This window comes from Talpa occidentalis, unplaced genomic scaffold (assembly GCF_014898055.3).
Source record: "Talpa occidentalis isolate TD23 unplaced genomic scaffold, MPIMG_talOcc4v2.1 talOcc4.2, whole genome shotgun sequence".
Classification (NCBI taxonomy): domain Eukaryota; kingdom Metazoa; phylum Chordata; class Mammalia; order Eulipotyphla; family Talpidae; genus Talpa; species Talpa occidentalis.
Genome location: NW_023602073.1, coordinates 75,700,965 through 75,716,810, shown reverse-complemented (window position 1 = coordinate 75,716,810; position 15,846 = coordinate 75,700,965). Strand labels below are relative to the sequence as shown.

Below are 15,846 nucleotides of genomic sequence, written 5' to 3'. Positions count from 1 at the left end.
ACATCTTTACAGACACATCACCCAAAGCAGTGATAGTGAAGGCGAAGATAAACAGCTGGGACTACATCAAATTAAAGAGCTTCTGCACAGCAAAAGAGACAATAACAAAAACAAAGAGAAACCCCACCAACTGGGAGAACATTTTTGCACCCAACACTAATGATAAAGGACTGATCACAAAAATCTGCAAAGAGCTGATGAGACTCAACAACAACAAAGAAAATAATCCAGTCAAAAAATGGGCAGAAGAGCTAAAAAGAAACTTCTCTGAAAAGGAAATGCAAATGGCCAACAGGCATATGAGAAAATGTTCAACATCACTTGTAATCAGGGAAATGCAAATCAAAACTACCATGAGATACCATCTTACACCAGTGAGAATGGCACATATTAAAAAAACTAGCAACAACAAATGTTGGCGAGGGTGTGGAGAAAAAGGAACTCTTCTGCACTGTTGGTGGGAGTGCAAACTGGTCCAACCACTGTGGAAAGCTGTGTGGAGATTTGTGGACCTACTAAACATAGAGCTTCCATATGATCCAGCAATTCCACTCCTAGGTATTTACCCAAAGGACACAGAAACATCAATTCCAAAGAACACCTGCACCCCTATGTTTATAGCAGCACTGTTTACAATAGCTAAGCTTTGGAAACAACCCAAATGCCCAAAAATAGATGACTGGATCAAGAAGATGTGGTACATATATATCATGGAATATTACTCAGCATTCAAAAAAGATAATCACATGCAATTTGCAGCAACATGGATGGCGCTGGAAGGGATCATGCTCAGCGAAATAAGCCAAAAAGAAAAAGAAAAATACCGGATGGTCTCACTCATAGCAGGAATCTAGAAAACTTAAATAAGGGACCAGGAAAATGAATAACTATAAGAAAGTGAAAATCGAGATCAACAAAAAACTATGAACCAGAGACACTTTTAGGGGGGCAGGGGCGGGAGGGGAGGGATTGGGGTCAGAATGGGGGGGCTGCAATTGTATGTGGAATATAACAATAAAAAAAAAAAAAGAAATACACTGTTGAGGGGAGCAGCAGGTGAGACGGGGGGGGGGGTCTGCTGCGCCATATGTGGGTTAGCTCCCTGGCTGGGGATTGAACTCAGGTTGTAGACGTGATAGCGCTGAGGTAGTGCTAAGATACCAGGGAGGCCCCCGAAAGAACATATCATTTTAAATGGAATTTTTGGGGCCTCCCTGGTGGCACAGTGGGTTGAACGCCACGCTGTGAAGCTGTCCGCAGCCTCTGCAGCGCGGGTTTGATTCCCAGCCAGCCAGGGAGATTCCTACATGGCTCAGCAGACCTCTCCTGTCTTGCCCGCTGCTCCCCTCAGCAGTGTATTTCGGTCAACTTGCCTGTTCCGCTCTCCACTCTGTCTCTGGTGAATTCTCTCACCGTCCTCTGCCTTTGACCTGTACACCAGTTCTTGTATAAATAAATAAATAAATCTTTAAAAAAATAAGGTTTAAATGGAATTTTTGGCCACATTGTGTAGGTCGTTAAAAGGGACATAAAAAAAATTGTAAGACCTCAAAATGATGCAAATGATGAAAATTTGCAGTGACCTCAAATGTAAATTACAGTAGGTATTTCTGCTTCCCTGAAATGTAGTAAAGGTGAGTCACAAAACTCTTATAAATAATATTGTAGTAAATTGTATTAGTTAAAGTGGTCCAGAGAAACAAAGCCAATAGGACACACACACACACACACACACACACACACAAGATTTATTTTAAGAAGCTGGCTCACAGAATTGTGGGAAATTGACAATCTGAAATTCAGATGAATTGATGTTGCAGTTTTAGTCCAAATTCTGTGGGACATTTAGCTGGAAGCTCAGAGTTTCTATAGTTCAGTTTTTGTTTTTGTTTTTTGTTTTTGTAGATTATTTTTTAAATGAATGGTTCTTTTTTTAAAGATTTATTTATACATACAAGAACTGGGTACATGCCACAGTTATAGGGGGGTGAGAGGATTCACCAGAGACTGAGTGGGTAACAGAACAGGCAGATAGACTGAAATGCACTGCTGAGGGGAGCAGCGGGTGAGTCAAGAGAGATCTACTGCACCATGTGGGTAGCTCCCTATCCGGGGATCAAATTGGTGCTGCAGAGGCTGCGGTGAAACTTCATAGGTTGCATCTTAACCCCTTGTGCCACCAGGGAGGCCCTCTGTAGTTCAGTTTTGAGGAAAACTTAGTTTTTACTCTGAATGGCTTCAACTGCTTGGATGAGGCCCACCCACACTATGAAGGGAAATCTGCTTTACTTGAATAATAGCTATCAAAAATCTTCAAGCAGCATCTAGATTAGAGTTTTGCCAAAATCCAGGTGCTGGGACCTAGCCATGTTGACACATGAAATTAACTATCACAGCAATAAACAATGATTTTCACTTAATAGGTTTTTTAAGGTACCTAGATTCTTTACCTGTTAACTTTCCAGCTGGTTTCTGTGCTGTGGATACAGATACAAGACCAGCTCAGGAGGAGAATGAAATGGACATAGGGAGCAACTATTCAATTATCCTTTGGTATATGTTTCTGATAAGAATTCATATTGTTTTATGGACATAGATATATATTTAGAAAAATTCTTTTTAGTTTTATGTTATTGTTGGAGGAAGCTATCATGCCTCAGTTGAGAAAGGAAACAGGGAAATAGCCCTTATGCAATATCAGGGTCAGGAGTATGGCTGGGAAGGGGAGGAAGATCAGAGGATTGGAATTCGCACAAATCGTAAGAGGAGAGGGGTGGGGCTGCAAGGCCAGAGCACAGATGAGAGCAATGAGAGCTGATGAGAGCAATACGGTGGGCACCATGAAAAAACGAATGGATGTGCTTCATAAGCACAGTGGGACCAGTTTACTATTTGCTTCTTATGGACAATTAAAAGTCATAAAAATATGGGTATTGTTATTTTTGTGTTTTCAACTCACAAAGTGTTACAAGAAATATGTGTAGATTTGGAATGTCTATTTTATTCTCCAGTACAACTCCTGTTTGAAAGGGACAGTAGACACGATGGTTTACACATTCTTGTTCTCTGTATGTATGAGAAAAAGGCCAAATGTAGGAATGTTGCTCACTAGTGTCTCGGTACCAGCATGCCACCATCTCTGACCCTTGCATGACACTGACCAGCTGCAGCTTCTCTGAGGTCGGACTCCAGCCCTGGGCCAGTGGGAGACTGCAGGAAGTGACTCTCTTGAAGGCTGGCGACTAGTCAGGATTTTACCTGCTGCCCTTGTCTGGCTACTCACTATTACACTGCTACCTAATTTCCTACCTCCTTCTAGATGCTTTTAGGTAAACTCCCTTGTCTTCTTACCCTATCAACCACAACCCAGCCTTCCTCTTGCCTACTCTTTTTCTAGTCTCTAAATAGTTCTCAAATTCCTCTTCTCCCTTCCATTTCTAATATCAGTGATTTACTTCAGACTATTATAATTTTCTGGACTACCACAATAACATCCAATTAATCTTGTCTGAGGTTGACCCCTCTCTATTCCATTCTGTCCATGGCTGTCAGAGCCTCCCATCTAAAAGGCAAACAACTTAAAAGACTTCAACATCTAGCTCCTATACGATCAAGTTCAAGTTCTAGCATTGCATGCAAGGCCTTTCATGATCTCCATCTACCACCTGCATCTCTAGCCTCATCTGCTGCCACTCCCACCTTTTGCTTTTCCTATGTCTCTTTCTGGGGTGCTGGTTAGATAACTCATACGTCTCATAATCCTTCTCTCCTCTTCCAACTATCCTTTTATTAGGTGCCTTCATACCCATTTCAGAATAAGGTGGCAGCAAGCAAGTAAGCGAATACATTCTCTTTCTTTGCTCCTGGAGCAATTCAGAGTAGCCTTAAAGTGAAAATAATGCTGGGGAGAGAACGAGATGGAGGGGGAGGTAAATGCTGTGGTGATCTTGTTGGTGGATTCTATGTGTGTATGTGTGTGGACAGAGACACTATACTCCAAGTATTTTTTAGCCCTTGTTGGCAGAACTTTTCTGAATCTCTGCACATGGGACCCAGCTGCTGAAACCAACTTCCCAAGCCGATAGGTTCATTCAGCATATAATCATTACGGAACCACTCCCAAGAAGTGGGATTCTAAAGTGGCTAAGAAACCGTCACTGCCCATACAATGAGTTTGAAACTTTGTAAACATTGGTGGAAGATACGTCACTTTCTCCTTTCCCTTTCAGCTTAGGTTCTGACTTGCAGTCTTCCAGGTTACTCCCTATTATCTCCACCTTGGAGTTGTGTTGCAGTTCTGGAGGTTATGCTAACGTGTCAGTGTTATGCTAGGTCAGTGTTATGCTAACGTGTCCGTGTGTAGAAGGGAACATTTTTGCCTCCAGCTTATGCTGGTATATCTTCTATGATTGCCCCATAGGACTCTTCAGGATGCTTTTGACTTACCCACGGCACACAGAGGTCTTTTCAGAGGTGACTCCTGTGCCCTAGACATAAAAGGCAGCCATTTCTTTGGGCTCCTCCTCTGGGATTTAGGAAGTCCCCTGTTCCATGTATGTCCCCTCTAGCCCAAGGAGACCTCTTTTTAGGTTGGGAAAAGTGCTATTCTCTAGAATCCTCTGTCCCTTTCTATAAGCATATCAACAGATTCAGACTTGTGGAAAATAAAACCCAGAAATTTTGGCAGGCTGTTGCTGCTTCTGGCCCTTACACACCCCTTTCCCAAGGAATAAAGTAAGGAGGTGACAACCCTAGATTACTTTCTGAAAGAGAGATCTATTACAAAGGCAGAGTGAAGCCTGAGGTAGCCCTTAGTGTAGATCCAGGAGCTTTGAGTCACATAGTTGTTCCAAATGGATCTGAGGTGTTCTAAGACTGGGCTGTACAGCTGATCTTAGAGAAAACCCAAAGGTTGTTAGCTAAGGGCATTTGGAATGCATTTAGCACTTATTACCCAAAGGGGAGACTGCACTTGGACTTGGTTGCTTCCATCCAGTATGAAGCTTCCCAGCTGGGTAGTTTTCCATCAAGCCAATTCCTTGGCCCCAATCTGGCATGGATTATGGTCTTTCACTTAAATTCTCATGCAGTGCCCTGTGTTCCTCAGACAGAAGCAATGTAAGCACCAGGAACTTATGGTACATTATGGACTTCTGTGCAATAATAAAAGCTTTTTTTTTTTTTAAATAAAAATATAAATGTAATTTTCCTCTTAATTTAAGTGGTAATTGGTTGAATGTGAGGGAATAACTATGTAAAAGGTATTATCAAAAGTGATTTTCTCAAGTCTCATTAGTGAAGAAAATTAATGAAAATGGAAGCATAAAGAATGCATAAAGACGTATAAAGATGTAATCCTGCTTATGTTTCAACAGGGAAGAATTGAGTATGTGTAGTTGCTTTTTTATATACTAATGTGTTTGTCTAGGTTTTGTTGTGGTCTCAAGAAATGGAAGCAATGAATTTAAGAGAAAAAAAAAAAGGAATGTATTGGAGAGATATAAGGGTATCCCAAAGTCTTGAAGGTTCAGTAATAAGCTTTGACAGCATAGATATGGGAACTATATCACCTTGCGTCCTGAGAGTTGCTATTAATGTGACCCATTTCTCAGAACTGCTAGTCTGTGTTTCAAATTTCCAGTCATGACAATCATATGCTCTCAACTAGAGTTAGTCATCTACTCCTGGATCACACAAGTGTGACTAGGTAACATCAGTTAATAGCTAAAATTTACTTAATACCTTCTCTGTGTCAGGCTTATTACCTAAGCACCCCACATTCAACTAATTACCACTTAAATTAAGGGGAAAAATTACATTACTTAGTCTGCCATATTAACCTGGTGTCTTATGTACTATTATGTCTCCCATTTCTTTGACAAGAAAACCAAAGCTTGGCGAGGCTAAACGGTTTTCCAAAGTCATGTATCTTTTACCCAAGCTTCATTCTTGAGCATGGCATGCATGTACCTTTGAGTTTACGACCAGAGAACCTAGATAGTAGTTGGGGTTTGGTCCATGCTTATTACCTAAGCACCCCAAATGAGTGATCATAGCCCACATCTTCTTTCCAACAGAAGTCATTTGCCATATGCTGGTTGTTCGAAGTGCTTGTCATCAAAGCATCCTCCATGACATGTCCCAGGAGAAACATGTGGGGATCAGGGTTGAGGATGGGCTGGGAGTCAACAGCAAAAAACAGTTGGGAATCAACAGCAGTAGTGTTAGGTGGGTGGGCCAGCTAGATTCATGGAGGTCATGAGCCGGCATTGCTGAGTCATACAGTTTGTTTTCATTTCCTAGACCTTTGAAACATTAGCCAGAGTTCTTAAGGCTATAGCAGAATGACATCAGTGCTTGGACTTTGGCAGGAATAAGGTGTCACTGATTTCTGATTGACATTAATTTAACTGAGATATTTTCGTAGCGCTCTTTTTGTTTTGCTTTGTCATTACCTCTCTATTGATTACCATTAATGTGCCCCCACCCATCTCCCCTCTGTGTTATATCTTTAATCTCTGAATGCAACAATATCTCCTAGCCTTAATTTATGCAGGGGACCCCCAACTTATGCTCATGGGGCCAGGTACTACAAAGGAGGAAGTGGGCCAGATGAGGACTGTTTCAGTATGGAAAACATTTGTCTTTTCCAAAAAAGGAAAAGTGCTAGTAGGTCCAGTAATCCACATCAAAATTTTTAAATGTTTGCCAATAGTTAGTTTTTTAAAATGTGTAGACCAACCAAAACATATCTGCAGGCTCTATCAGCAGCAGTCTTGGATAGGATTCTGTTGGATGGGTAAAGAAGGTGGAGAAGATTTGCATCCATCCTGGCTTCTGTCCAGGCCTTAGCTGCTCCAGAATATTGTCTGAATCAGCCTCTCTCTCCTAATTGACTTCATATTATAAAACACATTTTTATGTATACATTTAAAGACATAACTTTGAGTCACCATCAGAGTACCTGTGACTATCACCATAGTCCCTTGTGCTCTTCTCTCCCATTTTTGTCCCCTTTCTCCCTTCCATCCCTTTGCCTCAGATCTGTGGTCAGCTTGCAAGTTTTGTCTTTTCCCTGACCCTTTGTTCAGTTTCTCTATGTTGCACATATAAGTGAAATGATCCAATATTTATCTTTTCCTTGTAAAAGAAGATGTATTTTTCAGCTTAGTAAAGAAAGGTATAAGTTGGCTATTTTATCATCGCCTCTCTCCCAGTTAAATTTTTTTTTTAAGATTTTCCATTTATTTATACAAGCACTGGGTACAGTCAGAAGCACAGGAGGGTGAGAGAATTCACCAGAGCCAGAGCTGGGAGCATGGCAGGCAGAGGGACCGAGGTACACTGCTGAGGGGAGCAGCGGGCGGCAGGAGAGGTCTGTGCGCCATGTGGACCCTCCTCCGGTGGCCGGGGAGCAGCCGGGGATCGAACCGGCGCTGCAGAGGCTGCGGGCAGCCTCGCAACCCAGCGCTCAACCGCTGCGCCACCGGGGAGGCCCCCAGTTAATCTTTAAACTCCTCCAAGGCAGAGGCTTATTATGGGTGCTTAAGACATACTTTTAGTTGATTGATATAAACATCTGTTTTAAAGGTAATCATTAAGATTCTTTTGTTAAGGAGATGTTTCTAGTATTTGAATTTATTTTTCTAATGTGTTTCTGTTTTGTGGGTATTTTTCAGAGTTATGTTTGCTTTCTTTTTAGGCAAATTAATTAAAATGTCCTTCCTCAGTTTGGAAAGACTGTTTGCAGAGGCTCAAATGCAAACTAGTTTTTGATGTCTCTATTTCTGTAATTTTAATATGATTGAATTAAGGTGGAATTGCAAAAAAAAAAGGTGTCTGTGCTATATTTGAAGGATTTTCACAGTTTTAGAAAAAATTTGATATTTATTTTTTTAAGATTTATTCATTTATGCATAAAAGAACTGGGGTACAGGCCAGAGGTGTGGGGAGTGAGAGGATTCATCAGATACAGAGTGGGGAACAGAACAGGAGGATTGACCGCAATACAATGCTGACAGGAGCAGCAGGCAAGTCAGGAGAGGTCTGCTGTGTCATGTAGGTAGCTCCCTGGCTGGGGATCAAACTCATGCTGCAGTGGCTGCAGATAGCTTCATAGGTTGTGTCTTAACCCCTTGTGCCACCAGAGAAGCCAGAAAAATTTGATATTTAACATAGTTTTTCTTTCATCTGTAATCTATTCAGAGATGTATAGGAAATCAGGATCAAAGAATTTTTGAGCTGGTCTGTTTAGTGAAGCTTGGGTCCCTTGGAGTAGGCAGGAGCTCACTTCTATGCAAACTACCTTTCCACCTTCGAGTCGTTGTATATCTTTGAATATCTTTTTTTTTTTTTATTATGAACCAATAACCTGATTCCTGGTATTTCCATGCTTTGGGCCAGGTACTGAACAAGTATAAAGAACAAGTATAATCCGTTTCGACTCCCCAAGTACATGGTGAGATCTTTGAGAATGTTACATGGTCCTCCCAGAGCCCAAGATCACATTTTAGGGTGTTTCATAATGTGTGGTGGGGGTCAAATGGACCCTAGATGCAAATCCTGGTTCCCCCTTATACTGACAAGGTGACTGTGAGCAAACTATATAATCCTTCCTGAACATCTGTTGGGTTGCAATGAGTAATAAATATGATAAAGAGTAAAAAAACTTAGTAGAATTCCTAACTACCGTTACTCAATAAATGATGCATATAGTTAGGGCAAATTGGTTAACTTGAAAGGCAGTCTTACAGAACACCTCAGAGGTAACAAACTTCCTGGTATCTGTTCCTTCTGGAAATGAGTCTTTGATACTTACTTTGTAAAACCTCTTACAGTTAGAGCAAAATGGAAATGTCCTCCTTCCTGTGGCCCATCAGCAAGCTCACTTTCCCTAGGGATCTAACCTGCATTATCTTTATACCCTAGATAGAAGTGTCTTCTTTCACAGGCTGATGAACTGAGACTCTCCATTTGGAAAGAAACCACTTACTTAACTTTTTGCCCCAAGCCTCCTGCCTTGAGTCAGATCTAAGAGCCTTCCAGCTTCAGCTCTGACCGCCCTTTCCTCTCTAGCTCCATCCAGGCTTCTCTTCTCCCAGCGAACGTCTCCCACAAATCTCCCCTAAGAGGAAAGTGAGCCAGATTAGACCTCACCTTAAACTTCCCCACCCTGCCAGTTCTTATTTAAAGATGGTTTCTGTTAGAAAGACTAAAAGCTGTTTATTTAATGAGAGAATACTTGAATTGTTCAACTTGGTTTGAAAATTAATTTATCTATCTACTTATGCAAACATTTTAAACTAAAACAAACACATGGTCCACAAAGCTTATTGTACCTTATTTTTCCTCAGGGGATTTATTATATTTTCTTTTACTGTTTTCTTTATAATCCTAGAGATTATTTTCTTAGAGATTATTTTCCCTGGGTTTTCTGGTTTTGATAATGTGACTTTGCTTTTTGATTTATTTCCAAATTAAAAACTAGTACATAAGGATAGTCCTAGACCATACCATGTAAAACGCAAGAAATTAATAAATGTTTGTACTTACTTAATCAAGGGGGTCTTCAACAAAATGGGATCTTTACTTTTTCTAAATGTTAATGTCTTATTTTGGTTTATATAAAACAAAAAAGTTTTATGATAATGAAATAACTTTGGGGCCTCCCCGGTGGCGCAGCGATTGAGCGCTGGGTTGCGAAGCTGCCTGCAGCCTCTGCAGCGCCGGTTCGATCCCCGGCTGCTGCCCGGCCACCTGAGGAGGGTCCCACATGGCGCACAGACCTCTCCTGCCACCCGCTGCTGCCCTCAGCAGTGTTCTTCTGTCCTTTCCCTGCTCTGCTCCCCGCTCTGACTCTGGTGAATTCTCTCACCCTCCCGCGCTTCTGACTGTACCCAGTGCTTGTATAAATAAATCTTTAAAAAAAAAAAAATGAAATAACTTTGTCTTCACTGAATATTAAATGGGTAAAACAGAAGAGCTTCTTTTGTATTCTTCCGTCTAGAACTGTGTGTAGAGCTGAGACAAGCAGATCACCTTTTTCTGGTGTCTTGTTGACACAGGCCTCTGTTTCAGTGCTTTGCTAAGTGTGTGTGAAAAAATGCTATGCGAAATTACTTAGATGGGCGCTACACTATTGCTGTAATTCTTGCAATCTGGAGGGGATCTTAATCTTGCTAGACTAGGCAGCACTTTAAAAAACAGAAAAGGGGGCCTCCTTGGTGGCTCAAGGGGTTAAGCACAGCACTATGAAGCAATCCGCAGCCTCTGCAGCACAAGTTCGATCTCTGGGACGGCCAGGGAGCAACCCACATGGCACAGCAGACCTCTCCTGTCTCACCCACTGCTCCCCTCAGCAGTGTATTTCGGTCTATCTGCCTGTTCTGTTCCCCACTCTGTCTCTGGTGAATCTTCTCACCCTCCACACCTCTGGCTTCTACCCCAGTTCTTATATGCATAAATAAATTAAAAAAATAAAAAACCAGAAAAGGCTATGTGTGCCCTTTTGCCTCTCTTCATTTGGAAAGTATTGAAAATTACAAAAAAAAAAGTCAAAGGAGCAGTGCAGTGACTAAATATTATTAGCCTATTCGCATGTTTACAAGTTTTCTCAGTTTTATTAAATGCAGACGTCATGAATTTCTTCACCCTTCATCTCCTTGGATCAGGACACTTTCCCACAACCACACACCCATTATCACAACTTAGAAAACTAACTGTAATTTCCTAATATCATCTAACAAGCAGCTCGTGATCTATGTTTAGATTTTCTTAATATCTTTTTAGACGTGTTAGAAAAAAATACAGGATCCCATCAAGGTTCATAAATGTATTGTTAGGCTTCTTTTGTCTTTTACATTTTCAGTCATTGCATTTTTGGCCTGTATGTTTCCTGATATTGACCTTCCTGAAGTTCTTGGACAGTTATCTTGTAGAATGCCCCACAATCTGGATTTATCTAATTGTTTACTCACATGCTTTTTATTTTTCAGGTTTTTGTAAATTTTTGGAAATATACTTAAAGAAATATGTGTAAGTGATAAGCTGATTTGAGAAAGTGAACTTCCTAGCCTGATGAATTGTAAAAGTACTGCTATTTTACAATCCCTTATCTCTGTGCTTGTTTTCCATGGCAGTTAGGGAATGCCTTGTACAGAGACAATTTCCTGGCACTTTCCTAAAGATCAGGGTGCTAAGGCTGGAAGGCTTCCAATTTAGGCAGTTCCATTGTACTTATCTCAGATCCCCCACCGGGGTTTCAATTAGAGAAGTTATTGTTTAGTTCCTCTTCTAAAAATGTTGCATTATGTAATTATCCTGGCTTTAGGAGATTTGGGTTGTTTTTATAGTATGTGAATGAGTTGGCTATAAGGAAAGTCATTTTAAAGCTCTTGGTGATCTAATTCAATTGTTAAAATGGCTTTAATCACTAGGTTGCAGCAAGACACAAAACAGCAAAACAGCTTTTTTTTTTTTCTGTTTTCTCACAACCTGATGTTTTTTGGTTGTAGAGATGCAACATTAGTTCAGCAGTGGCTCATATCATTTATTTTTTAAAAAAGGCCAAATGTTAAAAATATTATGGCCCTAGGTCAACTTTGTCTTAGCTGTCTTGATTTACCCTTTTCCCCTCTTTGGTGCTTGAAATCCACAGCTCTTTCCCATTTCTCTTGTTCTTAACATGCATGCCAAATGGTGATGACAGATGATGGTATAAATTGGGGTCTTAACCTGGAGTCAGTGGGTCAGTGAACCCTATAAAATCACATGCAAAGTGTGTGTGTATTGCTTATGTGCTTTGTTCTGGAGAGAGGTTTCATAGATTTCATCTGCTTTTCAGGGATGTCTGAGTCTCAAGTGGTTAAAAGCACTGATGTAAATAATTATTGCTTTCTAGGGCCTTTGATATTATCTTTACCCCTTGATTTAATATATTTTTCTATTTTTTTGAGTATTTAATTTTGTTTATAATTTAGAAGGAGTAAAATTAAATCCATTCATAATATTAGTCATCACCCATAGATAACCTCTCTTAGCATACTGGTAAATAGTTATATGTCTATCTATACCTACCTACCTACTCTACCTATTTGTGAACCTGTCTCCTCATTTACAAACACACATACACTGATTTTTTAAAGGAATTAGTCTATATGGACTCTTTCCATTCTGCTAAGTGTAGATCAACAACATTTTCGTTTAATTGCTTCAGAGCAGTTTATTTTATGGACATACTTTAATTCCCTATTGTTAGACTTAGGTATTTGTATTTTGACAAGAATCAAACCTTAGGCAGCATTAGATAGGAACATGGGGTTTTGCTGTCACAGGAGCCATCTTCCTTTGTGTTACCTTTCCAAACTCCACATCAAATGTTTAGGCTCCGGACTACAAGTCAGAGAACACACTTGCCTTTTCCAAAAGAAAAGAAAACTACACTCTTACTCTCTTTCTTCTAACTCCCAAGATAGTGACAACTCCCAACATAGTGACATGAATCAGCACTTCAAATCAATAAAGAATATAATAGTTTTATAGGATTGCTTGACTTCAGAGTTGCTTCATTTAAATTTATGAGTTTTCAAGGTTCAAATGAACCTAATTTAGAAAGTGTACCATATATTTCTTAAAGTGTTTATGAAAATTATTGTGGAAGAAAATCTAATGCTTTAATTATTAAAATTCTTGACTCAGAGCTAAGCTTATCATATGTGAATATGTATGATTTTCTTCAGTTTTCTGTGCTATAGTGCTGAAAGAGGTGTTGTGGATTGTCTTTTCTTCCTTTTTTGTCTTATCTGTTTACCAATGACATTGTCAGATTAGAGGCTTCACCACTCAACACCCTTGGGTCCAGGGTTGGTAACTGTTCCCATCTGGCTACATGTGATTAATGGTGTTTATGTCATGGCATAAATCACATTTTGCTGTTCAATCAGCTGAGACTCTGGGCATTAAAAAAATTTACTCTATTTACAAAAATCAATAGCCAGTGGTTTTTGAAAAGGAGGAGTTCTTTAACAGTTATTTCGTAAGTCTGTCTTAAAGATAAACAATCAAATTGCTCAGCTCCTGAAACAGTGTAGACAACAACAAGATATATAATCTGACAATAAAGGATGATCTTTAGTAAGGACAGGTAAGAAGCCATTTTAGGGAAGAAAGAAGGCAACCAAGGAAACCCAATACCCTTTTAAAAGTCTTCAAGAATGTCACCCTTTTTCACGGACCCAGTCAATAACACAACCTCAGAGAGCTCAAGATGAATTTTCAGACACACATGGAAAATAAATTAGGTTGATAATAGCATACTGTGACTAACTTAATGCCACTCACAACTCTCTATGGATTCTAGAAAATCAATTTTTATTTATTTATTTGCCTAATACATTATTACTAGTAGGAAAACATACAAAACCTAAACAAATAAATTAGCTAAGGCAATGAAATTTCATGTAAAATGAAGTGGAAGACTGCTTTTGGGAAAGAATGGGCTAAAGATAAATCTTACATGCTTTACTTTGTACTTTCAAAATGATGGTGTCAACCGTGTATAGCAACATAGCTGAATAGACCAAGGTAAGGTCAATAGTCCAGATTCATTTATAGTTTATTTCACAAGCTTTGGGTGGGTGCTTTCACAAGCTATGTTATTCACACAGCCTGTTTTTGCTGCAATTGCTTTTGTGAGCAGCCCAGTTCTTTTGCTCAAATTGGAGCATGCCTCACTGATTCCTGCCTGCAGCTTGCTTCTTAGGAGTTTGTGACTGCAAGTTACATTTCAGGAATTTAAGTTATACTAGTTTGCCTCTTCCCCCATAAGGTGCAACAAAGTGGAATTCTAAGTGGGAAAGTGAAGACTTCCTTTTGATACTGATAACCCTGTTCTCAGCACAGGATAGTTAGCATTCTTGTTTCATCAGTAAGGGGTGGCTCCCGAAATAATCACAAATACAGTCCAGTAAAGAAAGAAGGAATAACTTCTTGTGCTTTTTCCCTGTATGGAACATGGATTCCTTTTATGCGAAAGGTGACCCTGCAGCTTTGTCCCCACTAGATGAAAGGAGGGCTAACCTTCAGGCACAGTGCCTTGGTGCAGGCCTCGTGTTCCCACTGCACTGTGTAATGACCAGGAACTGAGAAGGACTCTGTTTCCTGTCACTGCACTGCATCATTCTCATTTACATTATTGGCAGCTGTTAACTTTGCTAGAAGTTTAAATTATCTCAGGAACTCTAAACTGAGTTCAGATGTTTGTTTATTGGAGCTGCCTTGGGCTCCAGAAAACTGTCTTTTGTGTTCTTCTGGTCTTAAGAAAAGGCTCTTCTTCTAAGTGACCCTTCCTCCCACTCCTTGCCTTTTTCTGGGAACCTGCCTCAATCTTGTGAAGAAAATTAAATAAAGAGGACAAGGCACTGAAAGCTGGTCAGAAAAGCGACTACAGTGGTGAGGCACTTGAAACGGAAAGAACTTAGGACTCAACATCCTGCATTTGTGTTTTGTTTTAGAAACTTGGAGTTAGTTGCATTAATGAATTAACCAGCAGTCTGGTGGTGGAAAATGTTTCTCCTGTCCTGGTGGGGGAGCCAAATACTATAGATTAGTAACAGGAAGGCTGTTGATTCTGGCTTCATTGTTGGGCCAGTCATTTGTGAGCTGGTGGCCGGACCGCAGGCCACACACTTCTGTGCAAATCTCCCATGTATTGCAAATCCCTGGTATTGTTTCTGCTGTCCGCGAGCCGGCCCAGAAAAGATGGTGAGTCCTGGGTTTCGTTTCTGGCTTGTGTAGCCCCTCTGCGCTGAGGATGGTGCAGGATGCCAGACTCAGTTTGGGGACAAGAGGAGGGGGTCGTGGAAATCGATCAGCCTATGTGAGTGTTTTGCCGATAATGCTTTTTTTCTGTGTCATCCTCTGTAGAGTTCCGGGAACGCGTCCTATCGCTGCTCTATGTCTTCCTCTGCGGATTTTTCCGATGAGGATGATTTCAGCCAGAAATCTGGCTCGGCATCTCCAGCTCCTGGAGACACCTTACCCTGGAATTTGCCTAAACATGAGAGATCAAAAAGAAAGATTCACGGGGGCTCGGTGCTGGACCCTGCCGAGCGGGCAGTGCTTAGGATAGCAGGTAAGCGCTTGGGGGGAGGGGTGAAGCCGGGACCAGAGTTGCGGAAATTCACCCATCTGCGCCTCAGCCATTATCTGGGAGCTGGTGCGCGGGTGCAGGGATTTGTGCTCTAGGTGGGGGAGGAAGATGACCGTGTTTACTTTATGCCCCGATGTATCGACAGAGCGATTTGCCCCGACTGCTGGTGACTAAGCTGTTTGGCCCTGTCTTCTGGTTGGAAGAATCGATACCTTTGAAGTGCGAGGATATATTTACAATCTGCATTAAACTTTCCTATATATGTGCGGTGGCCATCGTGACTATCTGAAAAGTATTAACGCCAATGATTCCTAGCCTATTTACTGGAAACTGTGAGAGAGTAGCCTTCATTTTAATTTTTGCCCAGGGATACTGAGCCACGCATATTTAACTGAAGGAGATTCGGGCAGTTTGGTACCCAGGATTGCAGAGCATATTCCAGCAATTTGAATACTATTTTTTTTTTCAGTGTGCATCTTTGTCATCTGTGTACATAGCGTTTTTCTGTCCCTAATGCCTTTGAGGGTTTAGCTATCAAGCAGTTTTGATTAATTAATATAAGGGAGGTGCCAGTATTTCTGTTCTGTGTTACCTGGTGTTTCCTTGCACTGGCTGTAAAACCAGAACCAGAAGTGATGGCTTGTTTTTACTCAGAGGAAAACTGAGAACGCTGTGGAAATCAATCCTCCAAACATGCA

At 40.7% G+C, this 15,846-nt stretch overlaps 1 protein-coding gene across 10 annotated transcripts in view; it reads left to right on the top strand.

Annotated features, from left to right (window-relative positions):
* DST (dystonin) overlaps positions 1-15,846 on the top strand; it is a 415,236-nt gene that overhangs the window by 75,784 nt on the left and 323,606 nt on the right. For 8 of the 10 annotated variants that reach the window (XM_037519891.1, XM_054698893.1, XM_037519898.1 and 5 more), the window contains exon 4: positions 14,923-15,130. In XM_037519891.1, coding sequence (XP_037375788.1) covers positions 14,923-15,130 — 208 coding nt within the window. Of the gene's footprint in view, positions 1-14,603; positions 14,761-14,922; positions 15,131-15,846 lie in introns of those variants that run through there. The other 2 variants (XM_054698896.1, XM_037519892.2) reach the window with 2 other exon arrangements.